This window comes from Lathyrus oleraceus, chromosome 6 (genome assembly GCF_024323335.1).
Source record: "Lathyrus oleraceus cultivar Zhongwan6 chromosome 6, CAAS_Psat_ZW6_1.0, whole genome shotgun sequence".
NCBI lineage: Eukaryota > Viridiplantae > Streptophyta > Magnoliopsida > Fabales > Fabaceae > Lathyrus > Lathyrus oleraceus.
Window position 1 is genome coordinate 156,133,888 of NC_066584.1, and position 20,718 is coordinate 156,154,605.

At 41.6% G+C, this 20,718-nt stretch overlaps 1 protein-coding gene and 1 non-coding gene across 2 annotated transcripts in view; one reads left to right on the forward strand and one right to left on the reverse strand.

The window, feature by feature from the left end:
* Positions 1 to 14,575, forward strand: part of LOC127094518 (uncharacterized) — a 36,650-nt gene extending 22,075 nt beyond the window's left edge. The window contains exons 3-4 of the mRNA XM_051033343.1: positions 13,298 to 13,986; positions 14,498 to 14,575. Coding sequence (XP_050889300.1) covers positions 13,298 to 13,986; positions 14,498 to 14,575 — 767 coding nt within the window. The remainder of the gene's footprint in view (positions 1 to 13,297; positions 13,987 to 14,497) is intronic.
* A 5,165-nt stretch (positions 14,576 to 19,740) lies between these two features.
* LOC127099156 (small nucleolar RNA R71) lies at positions 19,741 to 19,847 on the reverse strand. The gene has a single exon (XR_007793698.1). It is a non-coding gene; the product is annotated as a small nucleolar RNA R71 (small nucleolar RNA).
* Positions 19,848 to 20,718: the final 871 nt, after the last annotated feature.

Below are 20,718 nucleotides of genomic sequence, written 5' to 3' on the forward strand. Positions count from 1 at the left end.
TATGAGTTCGATACTACTAATCTACCCCGTGTTACATGACCAGAGCATTGACTCACTACCTAGTCTCCAAACTAGAATACGGAAGCTCTCCGGCTAAATCTCGAATGAGCTACCTTCCATTTACTTCAGCGATACTACTCCTGAGTATCTGCACGATGCCCGTGTAAAGGCAACATTCAAATAGAAAGGGTGAGAATTCAAATCATTATGAAGAAGTATAATAAGGCACAATGATTAAATCAACAATTAACGGAATTCATCACACCTTGTATAACCATGTCAATAATATTAACTAACATTTATTTCACATGTTTCAACATCCATCAAAACTCAAGGAGTATAATATTAAGATCCCATACTATATTTTCAATTATACACATAACTACAATATCACATAATCACATAATTTGTCAAGTTATGTACCCAACGTCACCAAATTCAATTACCATATCTCATACACACCTCACAATCACATCAATGCACATATTCAATTATCACATAACTCTAATGTGACTCAATGCAAGACATGTGACTCTATGCATGTTTCACCGCTTTCCGATTCAATATCTAGAATCCAAGCCACGCTTCCGATCCGGACAAGATCAAAGCCACTACGCCTATTTCCAATTAAGGATCAACGTCTGCTACACCTATTTCCTTTCAATGATCAACGTCTAATACCATGTGAACCCACAGTTTCACCGCTTCCACTATGAAGCCGACCATGCCATGAATGAATGTACAAATACCAATACATATGCATTTAAGATCATCTCTACCATCTTAACATTCCACATATCACCATAATTCAACTCTATGAATTATCCACCAATGGTACATATACATATTCATAACAATATATCATTCATAAATATAGGCTAATTATCAAATACGTACACTTAGATTTCATTTCAAATGAATACAACTTTGAAAATCTCAATTTTTCATTTTTCACAGCAAGTAACCGGTTAACGCTCGGAGGGTAACCGATTAACACAAAATATAATGTAATTTCCTGGCAATTTTCAACAGTGTTAACTGGTTAACGCTTTTGGTTAATCGGTTAACACAAAACAGAATCCAATTTCTGAGCAGATTTTTAGCAAGTAACCGGTTAACGCTCGGTGGGTAACCGGTTACCACAAAAACAGAATGCAGAATTTTCTGCGTTTTTCATCGTTTGAGGACTTTCGGACCTCCGATTTCGATTCTGTAAAAAGCCAAACGTTCAGAAAATTATAACTCATACAATACTCTAAGTATATAAAGTTAATTTACAGTTTTAACACAATTAAATCACCACAAATCAAAATACTCATCAAAACCTAACAATTCCAAAAACCATGAAATTTAGGGATTTCAACCTAAACATATTTCTATCCATTGACCCAATCATACTAACCCATAATAATAAGGATTCCCCCCTTACCTCTTAAATTTTCTGGAAACCCTAGCTTCTCTCTTATTCTTCCCCTCTTCTCCTTATTTTTCCTCTTTTCTTTCTTTGTTGCCGTCAATGATTAAATTAATCCTACTTCTCACTCTCCTACCTTTTATATTCTAGTAGTATACTTGGGCTTAAAGAATGATACCTCTAATTTAATTAATAGGCCCAATTTCGCAACCTGAAAAATGGAATGCGGAAAAAAACAACCGGCGAAGAAAGACAGGAGAGTCGCCACCGTGCGTTATTTATCCCAAAGGAGGGAAAGGAAACGCTCGAAGTAAACCTGGAAAAATGAAAGGACAAGACAGGGTCTCGCAACCAAATCTTGGGTTCGGGAGTCGATTATGCGAACGGAAGGTATTAGCACCCCTACGCATCTGTAGTACTCTACGGGATCCACTTTTGTAGTTCTTGTTTAAAGGGTGTGGGTTTATCTAATGTGTTATTTACTAAAAAAAGGGGGTCAAAATAAAATGACTCGCACGGATGTCGCATCCACTGTATACGTATCTCATCTGAATATGAGAATCAGAGTCTTTGTAGCTCGGCTACCTAGGGGTTAAAGGGAAGTGTGCTCGGTAAGACATTGCGTCTTATGCCTACGTATCTCATCTGGAATGAGAATCAGAGCAAGCCGTAGTTCGGCTAACTACAGGGTTATGGATTGGGTTTTGGACGAACAACGTTACTACGCAACCTACCAGATGCTCGACCTTTGGAGACTTACTCGCCTGTAGTAGAAGGAGTAAACGTGTTCTTAGGAGAAGAAAAATCAATGAGTGGGTAGGGTTAGGGATGCTCATGCAAAAAGGAAATCCTAGACGAAGGAACCTGCATAAAGTAAACACACAAAACATTGCCTCCTATCGAGGTCTTCCAGCTAAGAAAGGAGTAAAATGCGGGAAAAATGTAAAAGTACCACACGGATGAAGATCCGAGGTAACAGTAATTTACGGAACAAGGAAACCCTGAGATCCTCCCAAGCTAACACCATCAAAGAAAGTGAGTCAGTACAGGTAATCGGAATGAAACCTCCAGGCGGTATCCCACAAATAAAGTGGAACACCAGGAAAACCATCTCTGCAAGAGTCATATGAGCCCTCACAAAACAAAACTCAACAAACAGGTTAGAGAAACAAAATAGGGTAACCAAGAGTTGCCCCCATATCAAAATGTAACCACATGAATCATGCCATTAAAATTCACAAAAAGCTCACAAAAAGCAACCAAGGGTAGGAGGCCTAAACCTCTTGTCAAACACATGCATCAAAAGGGTATCAAATTCACCCATAATACCTCATACATTTAGAGCATTCAAATTAAAGGCATAAAGATAATGGATATAGGGCAAACCTGATTGGAGAGATCGGTTGAAATCAAATGGTACGGCTGGATTTGCAAACCAATGTTAGGGTTTGCTTGAGCTGAAAGTGCGTGAGTCAGAATGAACCTTTCAGAGTTGCCTGGAGGTTGCTGCAGATTAATTATCACTCTCTCTGTCTAGGTTTCTCTTCAGGTTTTGTCCCAAGGAAACCTCATATTGTTTTTGCTTCTCTTCCTTTTTCTGTCTGTTCTCCCTCTTTTATAACCTGATTTTCATGGCTTTGTGGGCTCAAATGAGAGAGGTCCAAGTCCAAGATTTTTCTATTATATTTTATTTATTTATTTATTTATTTATTTAATTAATTATTTTTTTTTAATTATTTTTTTTCCTTTTTTTTTCTTTTTTTTTCGAAACGCGTGGGCTTCGCCTAGCGAGCATGATAGTTCATGAACAAACTTTTGCTCCTTCAAGATTAACATTTTGACTGACGAATAGACCCCATTTGAACATGTTGGAAGTATCTCAAGCCATTCCCTTGTGTTGACTGATCATCTAAATAGAAACCACAAAGTGTCCTGGATGATGTTCAAGCTTCTTGGAGCTAATCCCGATTGACATGATGAAATGCAATGTATCTAATTCTGATTGATAATGATGAAATGCAATGTATCTAATGTTAAATGACCTAAAAATGAATGCGTGAATAAGAAGGGCAAATTTTGGGGTGTTACAGCTGCCCCTATTCAGTCATCAGCTAACCCGAGCAGGATGAAAGCGAACAACTTATCAGACAAACAGGGTGAGTTGTGATTGAATACCAAAGACAGACCAAAAATTTGCGCTCCGAGAACACCACAAAAATGTTGTAATACACCGCGCTGTTTATTTCTCTTCCGATCCTCTGGCTGAATCTGAATCAGTCTTCTGACTTAATCTGGAGTTTCGATCCTCTGGCTGAATCTATACTCAATTTAGTCCTCTGGTTGGATGTTAATTTTGATCCTCGGGCTGGATACGGTTTCAATCTTCTGGCTAGATCTTCTTCGATCTTCTGGCTAGATCTTCTTCGATCTTCTGGCTAGATCTCCTTTGTTTCGATTCTCTGGCTGAATCTATTTTCTTTGATTCTCTGGTTGAATCTACTTCGATCTTCCGGCTAGATCTGAATTGTTTCGATTCTCTGGCTGAATCTATTTCCGGTCTTCGGGTTAGACCTGACTTCGATCTTCTGGCTAAATTCCCATCATCAGGATCTCGCATCTAGGGCATGCGCTGGTTGACCCTCTTTCGAAATCTACAGTCTTCATGTTAGATATGCAGCTTCGAGAATATCCCACTTTGGGGCTTCGTACATATTCTTCAGGCTAGAACATGTTATAACAACTCTTCGATTAGACTTTGTTTTTTAAATGCGATCCGCGGGCTGGATCCTCTTGTAGGTTGATTTTCTGTTGAGCTGTCAATCTATTCCACCAGCTGGCTTGCTGGGGAAATAACGCTCGTAGTCGACTCTCTGGCTGAATCTTGTAAATGACCCTCAGGCTGGATCTCTGGAAAACGATTCTCAGGCTGAATCTTCGAAATAACCCTCATGCTGGGTCACACACGCACTTGATCCTCTAGCCGAATCTCATGACTTTGGTTGTAAAGTAATTTTTCAGTCTGCTTTGAAGAACCTGTTTATCAGCTTATGTTTATGTTTGATATGCATGCAAATGCAAATGTTATGCATGGTGCAAAAGAAAAAAAGAAATCTGCTTGGGGAAGCAACTCTGGCAGGGAGCGGATCGCTGTATCAATCATTGAATGCTCTGTGGGGAACGATCCGTCTGCCGGGACCGGGGAGCCACCGAAAATAAATTGGTCTTTTTTGAAAAGTTGACCTTGCTGGGGAAGTATCAACTATGGAAACTTTGCTTGGCGAGGCTCTACGAGGAGAGTCTGTGAGGAAAGCACTTCCTGGGGAAATGTCGTAGGAATCGACCTTTGCTGGGGATATGAACTTTCTAATCGTCCTTAGGCTGGGGATTAAAACAAATATGTTAAAAAAGATAATCTGATGGGGACGAGATGAACACTGGGAACACCACCCTCTTGTCTGTTGGGTATGCGACTACTCCGCTGTTGCTGGGAAGATACAGTCTGGCACTATCGACTCCGCTGGGGATATACAGTCTGGATACTGCCAACTCTACTGGGGATATATAGTTTGGATACTGTCAACTCTACTGGGGAACCTGCTCTGCAGAGGAGAGGCTTTGTCAACCGCTTAGGGGTGAGGATTCATGACTTGGCATCCAGTTCCTGTGACCTGTAACCAAAAAATACACGTATGCCCCGGGGAATTACTCGGTTTGAATTCACCGTCCGGGATTAAGCACATTCAAAGCAATTTTGACTGTTTTCCTGCGCAAGTCATCTACAAAAGCCACCATTATATTTGGATGCAATATGTTTCCTCAAGAATTCAGACATCTTTTGCAAACAAACTGATAAATGAAAAGTAAAGAGGCTTTTTAACTGAATTATTCGACTTTTGTTGGTTGAAAAATTTGTGCCAGGAATAGGCGAGTACACCAGGAAGCTGATCCCTGGAAAGAGGCGATCGCTATAAATTGAACAAGAGAAACTATCCTAATGGCAATGTGGAAACGGGGTCCCACCGAGTTTCGACTCTGCTATGGCTCGTATGTCCTCAAGATGCTCTGCTCATCTTGCTTTCTGAAGTGGATGATTAGTCGATCTTTTACCTTCGAAGATTGCCGGATTGAATGAAACGGTGATGTAACACGGATGAACTCAGATCGCAGTCATTCGCTTATTCCCTAACTTTTGCGTGGACCGCCCTTTTGGGTTTTCAATCCACCGGGATACCCTTTTTTGCCTGAGCCGCCCTTTCGGGTTTTCGACTCACCGGGTGTACATTTTTTTTATTTTTTATATCCCTAATTTTTGCCCAAACCTCTTTGTTCTTTTTTTTTGGTTCGTCGGGATGCCCTTTTTTGCCTGGACTCTTCTTTTTAATGTCCAGCAGGTCTATTTTATGCGAAGTATTTTTTAGCTGCGTCTGAGTTGACAGGGGATGGGAAGTCTTAGCCATCCATGGTTGTTAGCATCAGAGCTCTGCCAAAGAAACCCTTTTAACCATGTATGGACCCTCATAGTTCGGTGTCCATTTGCCCCTGTGATCTGTGTTGGGAGGAAGAATTCTTTTGAGTACCAATTCACCGACTTGATACTCCCGAGGGCGCACTTTCTGATCAAATGCTCTCTTCATCCGTCTCCGATATAGTTGGCCATGGAATATAGCTGCTAGTCTCTTTTCCTCAACTAGGCTCAGCTGATTGTATCGAGAACGGACCCATTCTGCTTTGTCCGGCTTCATTGTTGGTGCAGGGAAAAGTTATTCTGGCACAAAATGGCATATGGACCCCCTCCGGTGTGATCAACTCCGCGACCATTGACGTTGACCGCCCCATCAAACATCATAATCCATTTGGATTCAGGGTCAGGCCCCTCCTCCGGGAGTGGTTCCTCACAATCTTTCGATTTGAGAAACATGATGTCCTCATCAGGAAAGTCGAACCTCATAGGTTGGTAATCATCAATCGGATGCGCGGCAAGATAGTCTGACAAGACACTTCCTTTGATGGCTTTTTGTGAAGTGTATTGGATGTCATACTCTGTCAGCATCATTTTCCACCTAACAACCCTGCTGGCTTTTCAAAAATATACTTGACTTGATCCATCTTTGATATCAATAGAGTCATGTGAGTCAACATATACTGTCTTAGTCGGCGAGCAGCCCATGCCAAAGCGCGGCAAGTTTTCTCGAGCAGTGAGTATCTTTGTTCACAGTCAGTAAACTTTTTTCTAAGGTAGTATATTGCATGCTCTTTTCAACCTGACTCGTCATGCTGACCGAGCACACAACCCATTGACCTTTCTAACACAGTCAAGTACATGATCAACGGTCTTTTCCTCTCGGCCTGTAGACTGGCCCCGATCTTGATCTCTTTCTTGTCGTCTTCGGTACCAACCACCTCCTGATAAGGTATGATAGCTCGCTCCTCCTATTTCAACAACCTGGCTAACTCCTCAGGAAATTCACAATCTTCCTCAACCCCTTCTTCGGCTTGATAGATAGGATTGTCGAAGTCATACTTGGCCATAGCAGTGTCGTTAGCAGTGAGATCCAGGTGATCAGTTTTACGAGGTGTTTTTTGGAAAGAAAAACGAAAAAGAAACATGGAAAAGAAACATTGCCGTTTTTGTAAAAGTAAAAATAATTGAAAGAAAGAGAACACAAAATTGTTTGCAAAAGCTGTCCTTTATTGATGATGAAAATAATTGCGAAATGTAACTAAATGGATGGCCCTACAGATGAGTCATTACACCTTGGTCAAAGTGTAAGACTTTATTATGCATGTGATAAAAGGAAAACAATAAAAATTACTCCTTCAGTAGAGTAAACCGGACGACTTTTCAGACGACCAATTGTCGAGCTTTTCTCCTGGGACACACGGGCGAATCCAGCTATCTAAGTCACAGTCGCTGTCAGCCTTGTCTTCATCTGCAGCATTGACAGTGTGGAGAGAAACCAAACCCCCGCTGGAGAAAGTACCGGCTTCATTCTTCTGAGACCCCGGGGTATACCCCAATCCAAACTTGTCTTCTTTTATGATTGGCTCCACAAATTTGCCCCAGCCTTGGGCATTACCAGCCTTAACCACTTCAACAACTTGCTTGTATGAAGAGATAGAAGTCCCGACCTTCTCAGACTCAGGTGAAAAGACAGCTTCGGGCATGACCTCACTGATGTTTATGGCTTCGAAGCCCTGACACAGCATCTCATGCATCTCGCCATCCATCTCCACATACTTAAATGTAGATAGGTGGCTAACAAAAATATCCTCTTCACCGCAGACGGTGACGATCTGACCTTCTAGTCCATATTTGAGCTTCTGGTGGAGAGTATAAGTAACAGCACCGGCAGCATGAATCCAGGGTTGACCTAGCAGACAGCTATAGGCAGGCTGGATATCCATCACATAAAAGGTACTCTTGAATACCTGCGGTCCAATCTTAACTGGAAACTCAACTTCACCACAAACAGCTCGCTTAGAGCCATCAAAAGCCCTCACAACTAAATTACTCGGCCTCAGGGTGGCGTCATCGCAATCCAACTTCATCAAGGCTTTCTTTGGAAGAACATTCAGAGAAGAGCCTGTATCAACCAAAACATGGGAAAGCACCGTCCCTTTGCATTCCATTGTGATATGCAAGGCTTTGTTGTGATTCCTGCCCTCAGATGTTAGGTCATAGTCGGTGAAACCTAGCGCATGGCTAGTGTGTACATTCGAAACTACCGACTCCAGCTGGTCAACAATTATCTCTGGGGGAACATAAGCCATATTCAGTACTTTCAACAAGGCTGCTCTGTGTGCCTCAGAGCACATCAATAGTGAGAGAACGGAGATCTTTAAGGGTGTCTGATTTAGCTGGTTGACTACCTTGTAGTCACTTTTCTTGATAATCCTCATAAACTCATCCACTTCCTTCTCGAATGCAGTCTTAGGAGGAGCTTCCTCAGTAGTAACCTCTTCGGTGGATACCTGTTTTCCTTTAGCCTTGGCAGCTGCCTCAGCTTCAGCATTCGTACGCAATGTTGATGGTGCAAATAGGCGTCCACTGCGAGTGAAGCCACCAATTTCTCCAACATTGTCTACAGCGGAGCTACCAATGTCAATGTCTTCTTCGTTAACTTTCTGCCCCTTGCAGTAGATATCAGCCCCATAGTGCCACAGGATAGCACTGTCTTTCTCATATGGAACAGGTCCTGGTACCGTGATGGTGACTGGACCAATCAAAGTCGGTTGAGGGTTGTCAGAGTAAATTGGTGCTGGACTTTCTGGGAAATATATTGTTGTCGGAGCGGGTCTCTCGGGAACATATATTTCTTCAGGAGTGAAATAAAACGTTACTGTCGACACATCATTCTTCACTGGACGAGTCTGATCGAACTGAAGACAACCTTCATCTATCAGTTGCTGAATACCCCTTCTCAAACTATCACATCCTTTCTCGGCGTCTTGACAATTTCTGTACTCTTCCCCACAGCCCGGGAAATCCGTCCTTTCAAGAGTCGGTCTTTGACCACCGATAGCGAAGTCTTCACTTTAGTCACATCAGAAACCAAATTCAAAGATTCCCCACTATCAACAGCATTAATCCTCTGCCCGCCGTGAGCTGGCATCAGGTTTTGCATAACATTAGGCACCGGAGAAAAATTGATGGCCTGGGCATCTCTCAAATCTTGTACCTTTAGTTGGAGAGCCTTGCAATTATCTGTAGTATGGCCAGGTGCGTTGGAGTGAAAAGCACATCTGGCGTTGACATCATAACCTCTAGGCAGATTGTTGGGATCGACCGGTGGGGCCAGAGTTCTCAACGTAACCAGATTCATGTCAATCAGCTTGGGAAGTAATACAGAATAAGGCATTGGGATTGGCTCAATGACCCGGTCCGCCTGCCTTGAACGTTGTTGATAGTGTCTTTGCTGACCCGGATTACCTCCTTGTTGTTGATTGTTGTACCTGGGTTGCGGTTGAGGAACAGGTGTTGGAATAGTGACTGTGGCCACTTGATCTTGATAATAATTAGGGCGTCCTCTGCCCATGCCTCTGCCGGCATACACAACGCTTGTCTCACCTTCTCTTCTTCGCTGACCGTTACCAGCAAACGGTTTCTTGGGAACTGATGAGTTGGAAGCACTGTTGTCTTGAATTCGGCCCATCTTCAACAGACTCTCGATCCTTTCTCCAACAATCACTATCTCTGCAAAGCTGATTGACGGGCAAGCAGCCAATCTCTCGATATAATTGCCTTGAAGAGTGTTCATGAACATGTCCGCCATCTCCCTTTCAGACATAGGGGGTTGGACGGATGCAGCAATCTGTCTCCAACGCTGAGCATATTCTCTAAAGGTTTCCTTGGCAGTCTGAGACATTCCTTGCAGCAAGGTCCGATTTGGAGCCATGTTCAAGTTGTATTGATATTGCTTGATAAAAGCCTCTGCCAAGTCTTTCCAACTCTTGATGGTAGTGCGAGACAAATGAGAATACCATTCACGAGAAACACCAGTTAAACTGTCTTCAAAATAGTACATCCACAACTTTTCATCTTCCGTGTGAGCTCCCAACCTTCCCAAATAAGATTGGAGATGAGTGCGTGGACAAGAAGCCCCGTTGTATTTCTCAAAAGTAGGGGGTTTGAACTTGTGAGGGATCCTTACTCCCTGAACCAGACCAAGATTGGTGACATCAAAACCTAAGGAATTTTGAGACTCCAAAGATTTGAGCTTCTCAGCAAGCTCATCCATACGGCGAGTGGTCTCGAGGGCCTCGTCGTGCAAAGAAAATTGATCATACTGACAATCTTCAGTAACGGGGCGCCCGTTAATCCGAATCCCTTGATTCACATTGTACCTTCCGCCAATACCATTCCCAACATTCCCCGTGTTGCCAACATTACCCGGGTTTCCATCAACATTTGTGTTACCCGCGTTTCCAGTGCTCACAAGGTTATCAGCGTTCCCAGGGTTACCAGGGTTCCCCTCAGCACTTGGTATTTCCACCTCTAGATCGGGCCTCGGTTGCTCAACCAATTCCTTCAGCTTCGCCTGGCCTTCTGCCATACCAGTCATCAATGTCATGAACTGATCCATCCTTTCACGCATATCAGCCAGTTCTTTCTGTATCTGGTCCATTGCTAGTCGTGGACGGTTTTCCTTTGTCGGGTACCTGTGAACTCGCTTGGGACCAATAACTTCCCGATACAGGGAACAAACATTAGACACAGCGGTGACACCTGCAAAACAAACAAGGGTTAGTATGTATGGTATGCGATGCACTGCTTATTCGATTTTAAGGCCCCCCCTTAAAAAGGGAATACCCTGCAAATGAATAAGCATGAGATGTTGGATGCAAATATGCAAATGATGTTATGCAATGCAATGGCATGTCAATCAGAATTGTTGGATCCGCTTGAACATCTGTCAGGTTGCACTGCCTGGAGAGAAATTAAGAGGATCAAGCAAAGCACACCAAACAAAGGTCATGGGATGGATCATGTTATCCTTAATATCAACCATCCATTTTTGGTGGATTATGGTTTACACCTTATCAACACCCAAGTTTCATTGATATTAAGGATACCTGAACAGATCAACCATGAATCAAGGGTTTGTTGCAAGTCACGAGCATGGAGTTTAGGTTAAGAAACACCCAAAGGGAGTGTACTAAGGTTTAAACCTGCCAAACATGTTCTACAAAAGGTTCCCATAGTCATAATCCCATCTTTCAGATATTATCGGAGGAACGACTACTCGTATTCCAAAAATATTCTCAAGAGAGACTCTTATGAGTGTAGTATCGCGTAACAATCGTATCAAATCTTACACTTGAACGACTTTCGCACTACATCCTACAAATAGGCCAAGATGGGTTTGGTAAACTAAGGTCCTTGGCTCCTAAGGTCTATATTGGAAAAAGTAATGTCTAACCACAACTTACTTGTGTGACATTATTGATCTCAACATGACCTCCACCAAGTGAATGGGCTTGCAAGTCAACTTGCTAAGGAATAACTCCACACAAGTCAACAAGACTATGTCATTCTCCTTTCTTAATTGCACTCGAGTCCAGGTATAGAACTCATCTCACAAACAGAACCAGCAGATAGGGCAGACATATGTATACAATGCAATAAAGCAGGTAAATACGGAAAGATAAATAACTGTACAAAAGAATAAACACCCAATAAACAAACAACCTACAAAAGCTAGGAGGGACTCACTTAGGGAAATCGTTTCCCCAGTAGAGTCGCCAGTTGTCGCAACCTGAAAAATGGAATGCGGAAAAAAAACAACCGGCGAAGAAAGACATGAGAGTCGCCACCGTGCGTTATTTATCCCAAAGAAGGGAAAGGAAACGCTCGAAGTAAACCTGGAAAAAGGAAAGGACAAGACAGGGTCTCGCAACCAAATCTTGGGTTCGGGAGTCGATTATACGAAGGGAAGGTATTAGCACCCCTACGCATCCGTAGTACTCTACGGGATCCACTTTTGTAGTTCTTGTCTAAAGGGTGTGGGTTTATCTAATGTGTTATTTACTAAAAAAAGGGGGTCAAAAGAAAATGACTCGCACGGATGTCGCATCCACTGCATACGTATCTCATCTGAATATGAGAATCAGAGTCTTCGTAGCTCGGCTACCTAGGGGTTAAAGGGAAGTGTGCTCGGTAAGACATCGCGTCTTATGCCTACGTATCTCATTTGGAATAAGAATCAGAGTAAGCCGTAGTTCGGCTAACTACAGGGTTATGGATTGGGTTTTGGACGAACGACGTTACTACGCAATCTACCGGATGCTCGACCTTTGGAGACTTACTCGCCTGTAGTAGAAGGAGTAAACGTGTTCTTAGGAGAAGAAAAATCAATGAGTGGGTAGGGTTAGGGATGATCATGCAAAAAGGAAATCCTAGACGAAGGAACCTGCATAAAGTAAACACACAAAACATTGCCTCCTATCGAGGTCTTCCAGCTAGGAAAGCAATAAAATGCGGGAAAAATGTAAAAGTACCACACGGATGAAGATCCGAGGTAACAGTAATTAAAGGAACAAGGAAATCCTGAGATCCTCCCAAGCTAACACCATCAAAGAAAGTGAGTCAGTACAGGTAATCGGAATGAAACCTCCAGGCGGTATCCCACAAATAAAGTGGAACACCAGGCAAACCATCTCTGCAAGAGTCATATGAGCCCTCACAAAACAAAACTCAACAAACAGGTTAGAGAAACAAAATAGGGTAACCAAGAGTTGCCCCCAAATCAAAATGTAACCACATGAATCATGCCATTAAAATTCACAAAAAGCTCACAAAAAGCAACCAAGGGTAGGAGGCCTAAACCTCTTGTCAAACACATGCATCAAAAGGGTATCAAATTCACCCATAATACCTCATACATTTAGAGCATTCAAATTAAAGGCATAAAGATGATGGATATAGGGCAAACCTGATTGGAGAGATCGGTTGAAATCAAATGGCACGGCTGGATTTGCAAACCAATGTTAGGGTTTGCTTGAGCTGAAAGTGCGTGAGTCAGAATGAACCTTTCAGAGTTGCCTGGAGGTTGCTGCAGATGAAATGCAATGTATCTAATGTTAAATGACCTAAAAATGAATGCGTGAATAAGGAGGGCAAATTTTGGGGTGTTACACCAATAAGACCTAATATTAAAATATCTCTAATTAGTTCAATTAAATTAAACTAACACAGTATACCTACCAAGTTAATTAATTCAATTATTCAATTATATCTCGTATCAACTAAATAATTAATTAACACACCAAATTAATTAATATAATCAATTATTATACCACCTAACAACCAATTAATTAATTAACACTCCAATAAATAAAATAAAATATAATAATAATAATATAAGAATTAATTACTAAAATCAGGTTGTTACAAAGAGATCCCTCTCATTATGGGGAGACCCTTTCTAGAGACGGGTTGGTGCTTAATAAACATAGAAGAAGGAACAATGACACTAAAAGTTTATGATGAAGAATTAAAAATCGATGTTCGAAACACCATGAGTTACAAGGATGATATTTGTACAAGTCACACTATAGAGGTTCTGGATCAAGTGACGACATTTGATAACCTTCTGCCTACACCCCAATCACCTTTGGAGAGAGTGTTGAGTTTGTCCATTTTCGAGTCGGATAAAGAGGTATATAACAAAGACTCTAAAGTGCTTGCCTTGTTGGACACACAAACCTCGTGGAAAGGATCTAGACCACGCCGGTGGGAAGATTTACGCCTACCTCCATCTAGTGAGGAGAATGAAGAACTTAAGAAGGAAACAGAGTTGAAACAACTTCCTGACAACCTCAAATATGTCTTTCTCGAACCTGAAGGGAAATGTCCTGCTATCATAAACTCGAGCCTTCAGGACATCCAAGAAGAAAAGCTCATCCAAGTCTTGAAAAAGTACAAAAATGTTATTGGATGGAAAATTGAATATTTAAAGAGTATTAGCCCTACTGTTTGCATGCATAAAATATTAATGGAAGACAACCACAAGCCAGTAGTCCAACCGCAGAGGAGACTCAACCCGACAATGAAGGAAGTGGTTCAAAAAAAGGTAGTTAAGTTGTTGGATGCAAGTCTTATATATCCCATTTCGGATAGTCAGTGGGTGAGCCCAGTGCATGTTGTCCCAAAAAAAAGGGCACAACCGTGATAAAGAATGAAAAAAATGAGCTAATTCCCACACGGACAATAACCGGGTGACACGTATGCATTGACTATAGAAGATTGAACACAACAACGAGGAAAGACCATTTCCCTTTGCCATTTATTGACCAGATGTTAGAGAGATTGGCCGGGCATGACTACTACTGTTTTCTAGATGGATACTCTGGGTATAATCAGATTGTTGTAGCACCAGAAGACGATGCATGACCGTATGGTGTTTTTGCTTACCGAAGAATGTCATTCGGATTGTGTAATGCCCCGGCCACCTTTCAACGATGCATGATGTCCATTTTTGTGGACATGCTCGAAAATCATATGGAAGTCTTCATGGATCACTTCTCGATGTTTAGATCCTCATTTGATAACTGTTTGACTAATCTCTCTCTTGTGTTAGACAGGTTCCAGAAAACCAATCTAATTCTGAACTGGGAGAAATGTCATTTCATGGTTCGCGAGGGGATAGTTTTGGGACATAAAATTTCATATAAAGGAATTGAAGTGGACTAAGCGAAAGTGGAAGTGATCTCTAAACTCCCACCCCTGGTGAATGAGAAAGGCATCAGGAGTTTCTTAGGACACGCAAGTTTTTACCGTAGATTTATAAGAGATTTCTCAAAAATTGCTAAACCACTAACCACTCTGTTGGTTAAAGATAAGGCGTTTCTGTTCGACAAAGAATGCACCATGGAATTTGAGACATTGAAAAGCAAGTTGATTTCTGCACCCATTGTTATTGCCCCCGATTGGTCTCTACCATTCGAAATCATGTGTGATGCTAGTGATATTACTATAGGGGCAGTTTTAGGATAGACCAGAGAGAAGTTGTTACATGTCATCTACTATGCGAGCCATGTGTTGAACCCAGCACAGATGAACTACGCAATCACGGAAAAAGAGTTATTAGCCGTGGTTTACGCGTTTGATAAGTTCAGGCAGTATCTGTTGGGATCAAAGGTTATAGTGTATACGGATTATGCCACTTTGAAATATCTGTTTGCCAAGCAAGACTCTAAGCCGAGACTCCTCAGGTGGATCTTACTGCTACAAGAATCTGATATTAAGATCCGAGACAAAAGAGGGTGTGAAAACACAGTGGCAGATCATTTATCTCGCATGCCACCTATTGAAGAAACAGAAGAAAAGAGACCGATAAAGGATGAGTTCGCTGATGAACACATACTTGTTATTATCGGTGTCCCGTGGTTCACGGACTACGCGAATTATTTGGTGGGGGTGTAATCCCCAACGATTTTGATTCTAACAAGAAGAAAAAGTTTGTTCATGATTGCAGGTTCTACTTGTGGGATGACCCGTTCCTTTACAAAAGGGGAGCGGATGGGCTGATCAGAAGATGTGTCCCAGAAGAGGAGCAAAGGGATGTTCTTAGAGCTTGTCATGATTCGGAATACGGAGGATATTTCAGTGGAGACTGAACAGCAGCCAAAGTTCTTCAATCAGGTCTATATTGGCCTACTCTATTCAAAGATGCCTAGGACATTGTCAAAGGATGCGTCAGGTGTCAAAGAACAGGGAATATCTCAAAGAGAAATCAAATGCCACAAAATGTTATGTTGGAGGTTGAATTGTGTGATGTCTGGGGAATAGACTTTATGGGGTCATTCCCGCCATCCTGTGGAAAAAATTATATCTTGGTAGCAGTTGACTATGCATCCAAGTGGGTAGAAGTTGTGGCATTACCTTTCAATGATGCTAAAGTGGTGGTGACATTTTTGAAAAACAATATCTTTTCGAGATTTGGAGTGCCAAGAGCACTTATCAGTGACGAGGGTACCCATTTTTTGAACAAATTGATGGAAAACCTGCTGAAGAAGTATAATGTTAAACACAATATCGTCACTCCGTATCACCCTCAAACGAGTAGCCAGGTCGAAGTATCCAACAGGAAAATTAAGCAAATATTGGAAAAGACTATGTGCGCATCTAGGAAGGATTGGGCACTAAAGTTAGAAGATGCACTATGGGCATACAAAACAGCCTTTAAAACACCCATAGGGATGTCCCCGTATCAGTTGGTTTATGGTAAAGCTTATCACTTGCCATTAGAGTTGGAACACAAAGCATTTTGGGCATCCAAATTCTTGAACTATGACCTGGCCAAAGCAGGCGAGTCCCGCATCCTTCAGCTCCATGAGTTAGAGGAATTTCATAATGAAGCGTATGAAAACGCTAAGATGTACAAAGAACGGACAAAGAAATGGAACGATCAGAAGCTGCAGAGAAAATAGTTCATCGAGGGACAATTAGTGCTCTTGTTCAACTCCAGATTAAAGCTTTTTCCAGGAAAATTGAAATCTAGGTGGTTTGGCCCGTTTTTTGTGCATAAAGTGTTTCCCCATGGAGCAATCGAACTGAAAAATCCAAATAATGTGGACACTTTCAAAGTAAATAGACAACGGTTAAAGCACTACTATCAGGGACAGGAAAGTGGTCTGATAGAGAATGTTCGTCTCCAAGGATGAGGGTGACGACCGTCGAGCCATGCGACGTTACACGCAGCGCTTTGTGGGAGGAAACCCACGCGGTTTTTATCTAACTATTTTCATGTTTGGTGTGTTTATAGGTTCACTCGTAGGTTCACAATTACATCGCGCAGTTCAGAAGAGAAGGGTTGATTAAGATTGTCGGACACCAGAAGAACAGGGTTAAAATCGAAAAATAGTGAAAAAGTCGGAAAATTTTGGAAAAACAGGGCCCTGACACGGGCGCCCGTGTCAGGAAAGGAAGCAAAACCCATATTTACAATAAGCTGACATGGCCGCCCGTGTCAGCCCTATTGAACTAAGCCTCAAATTCCAGTGCCCTGACACGGCCCGTGTCAGGCCCAACAACCATATTTTTCAAATTTTTGATTTTTGTGTTTTATGGGCCCCAACCGAACTTTTCACCAATTAAACACTTTTTACCCACTATCCACTAATAAGTTCTGATTTTTCTTCATCACCTTTCTTCATTACTTCATTATCTTTCTCCTTCCTCACACTTTCTCCACATTCCTCCATAACCTAACTCACAAAAAGCTCCAAACTTTACCGCCATTTCCTACCCAAAGTGTCGGCATCCTTCACAAAAGTTATTCTACTCGCCATCCTCTACAGCGCTAGGGTAATCTTTTTCCATTTTCCTTAAAAAAAAATTGGGTGATAATTTATATTTCAGGAAGCAAGAATGTCGCCAAAAAGAGTCTCCAAAGGGAAGCAAGCGGACGCGGAATCATCCCGTCCAAGGAAACGGACAATTCGTCATCCCAATTCACATGACATAATTTTTGATAACCCGGAGCATGAACGAAGGTACGCATCGCATGTCAAACGGAAAATCACTCCGACCAGGTACCTTTGCTCCGACACTCTTTTTCAATTAGGTTTCTCTGAAGAACTGGATAGGATGTTTCATGTGCTTGGAATGTGATCGCACCGAATTACACCGTATTTTTGACTTGGATTTCACATGTTTATTAGGACTTTATCATCATTTTATTTGTATTATGCTCCCTTTTCTCTTGTTTTCATATATTTAGCACTTTCGGGCTCTTTTGGAAGAAACGAAGCAAAAAGACCTAAAATTAGGGGTTTTCAGCGAAATTACACACATGGCGTTGCACATGGTGGCCGCTATAGGGGAAGCCATGAGTCACCATCCCTCAACTAGGAGGTAACCGCCACGTTCCCATGATTCACCCCATTTACACACATGGCGGGCGCCATGAAGGGATGGCGGGCGCCACCTTTGAAAATCACATTCCCACTAAAGCCCACTAAGGAGAAGTTGGAGGGCACCATGGTATTTACAAACTGTTGAGAATCTCTATAAATAGCTCATTTCATTTCATTTTCTAGCATCCAACTTAGTTTTACAACACTAAGCATATAGATATCATTTGTAATAGCGATAATCCGTCACATCGGGGGGTTATCGCACCATTGTGAGATTGAGTTAGGTCACTTCGAGTTGCTATCATCTTTAGCTTCAGGAGTCAGAGGTTTATTTTTGTATCAGAATCGAAGCTTCCATTTGGAGCAGCTTCATATTTATCGCTTTATTTATTTATTTCCCGCATCGCTTTATTTATTTATTTATTTCCCGCATCGTTTTATTTATTTATTTCCCGCATCGCTTTTATTTTATTTATTTCCCGCATCGCTTTAATTTAATTTATTTTCCGCATCGCTTTTACTTTATTTATTTCCCGCATCGCTTTTACTTTATTTATTTTCCGCACTCGTTTTACTTTATTTACTTTCCGCACTCGCTTTACTTTATTTACTTTACGCATTTTCTTTACGCCTCACATTCTAAAACAAACTTTTCATCATGATTAACACCGTTATGTTTGTTTGCGTTACCATGTCTGGCTAAATCTTTTAAAGGTTAGAATGTAAGGATTGCGGTTAAAGTAATGTTTCACATATTGAAATCTGTAGAAATACTTTACAGGTTGTTTTGATTTTTAACTTGAGTTTTCTAAAACAAACTTGGTTAGTTTTAATTATTCGAGGAGTGCGAAAGCACCCTGGCGTAGTAACTAGGAATATTTATCACTTTAAGGAAAATCTATTTTTGAAACTGTTTTCGGACGCTTTGATAGGTTTAAAATCAGTAAACTCCTTGGGTAAACTTTCCAAATCAAAATCACTTTTCAACTAAGTTTACGAGTCTCATTTCTTAAAAATAGGTTTACTACTTTAGCGTTCTGCGCACCTTTTTATGTGACAATAAAAGGCCTTAATTTAAGGGTAAACTCGGTTCTCAATACGCGAAAGTGACAGTTCCCGTTAAATGGATTCTTTTCAAGAGTAGAAAACATTGCCTCATAAGTAAGTTCTATTTAGACAAACGAAACATCACTTAACTGACGTGAATTACATTCAACCTGTCTGTACCTGCATTTATTATTTACCGTTATTTTGCAAACCCAATATCTCTTTTACACCGCCTTAGATAAACACCGTAACGATAGTATTCGATAGATTGACGATTGGTCTATGTGGGATCGATATTCTTTTATATTACTTTAACGTTATTCGTGCACTTGCGAATCACAGCGATCAAGTTTTTGGCGCCGTTGCCGGGGACCAACTTTGTCAAATTTCGTACCCTGTTGTTACACCATATAGACTAAGGCATTATTAGCCGATAAATGCGAAGAACCCGTAGTACCGGAAATTTGGTAGATCCTTTAGCAGAACCCGAACGTTATACTCGTACACGCCTCTTACTCATCCGAATTAAGAAAGTTATGGCCGAGAATCGCGATAAGCGACCTCTTAAGGAATTTGCCCAACCCTCTGATGAGGAGCCTAGTTCGAGTACAGTAAACCCCCTTATACCTGCTAACAATTTCGAACTAAAACCGTGTTTGTTGCAATTAGTACAGCAAAACCAATACGCGGGTCTCGCTACTGAGAACCCGAATCAACATTTAAAAGCTTTTATCCAACTAGCCGACACCATTAAATCTAACGGCGCTTCACCCGATGCGATCCGTTTAAGATTATTCCCTTTCTCCCTCAGGGATAGAGCACGTTCATGGCTAGATTCACTTCCAGCCAATTCAATAACTACCTGGGAAGACCTTAGGAGAGTATTCCTTGCTAGATATTTCCCCCCTAGCAAGACTGTTGTTCTTCGAAACCAAATAACTAGATTTACTCAAAACCAAGGAGAATCACTTTTCGAAGCTTGGGAGAGATATAAAGAGCTATTAAGAGTCTGGCCACACCATGGCCTAGAACAATGGTTGATCGTTCATACCTTCTACAATGGACTCCATTATAATACCAAGATGAGCATCGACGCCGCCGCAGGTGGCGCGCTGATGAACAAACCTTATCCATAAGTTTGTGACCTAATTGAGGATATGGCCCAAAACCATTATCAATGGGGAACCGAACGAGCATCAATAGAGAAAAAGGAGACCCAAGGTGGAATACACGAGGTTAACTCTCTAGACATGATGCAGGCGAAAATGGATGCTTTAGCCCTTAGGATCGAACATATGTCTACGAACACTAACATTGTAGCAGTAGTCCACACAAAGTGAAAACTCTATGGATCTAAAGGACACGAATTGGCGGAGTGTAACCTTTTAAACGGACTAAATACCGACCAAGTGAATTACACCCAAGGTAACACGTTTTCAAACACTTACAACCCTAGATGGAAGAATCATCCAAATTTCTCTTATAGAAACCAGAACCCTATCCAAAATAATGCACCTCGGAGACCGTAAGGTTATCAAGCCCAAAAACCAAACCAACCTATGCAAGTTGTGCCCCATAAGTCTAACCTTGAGAAGATCATGGGAAGCTTTATATCGGGCCAGACTCAGCAAAATAAAGAATTCCTAAACCAAAACATTCACGTAAACGAACTTATAACACAATTAGGAACCAAGGTTGATCAGATAATCACTCACAACAAGATGCTTGAAACCCAGATCTCACAGGTAGCACAAAACCAAGCCCCACAAACTACACCTGGAGGCCAATTTCCTAGACAACCTCAACCAAACCCTCGAGGGCAAGCTAACGCTATCTCGTTACGAAGTGGGACCGCTTACGAAGGGCCTCAGAACCCAGCAATGAGCGAGTCCAAATCT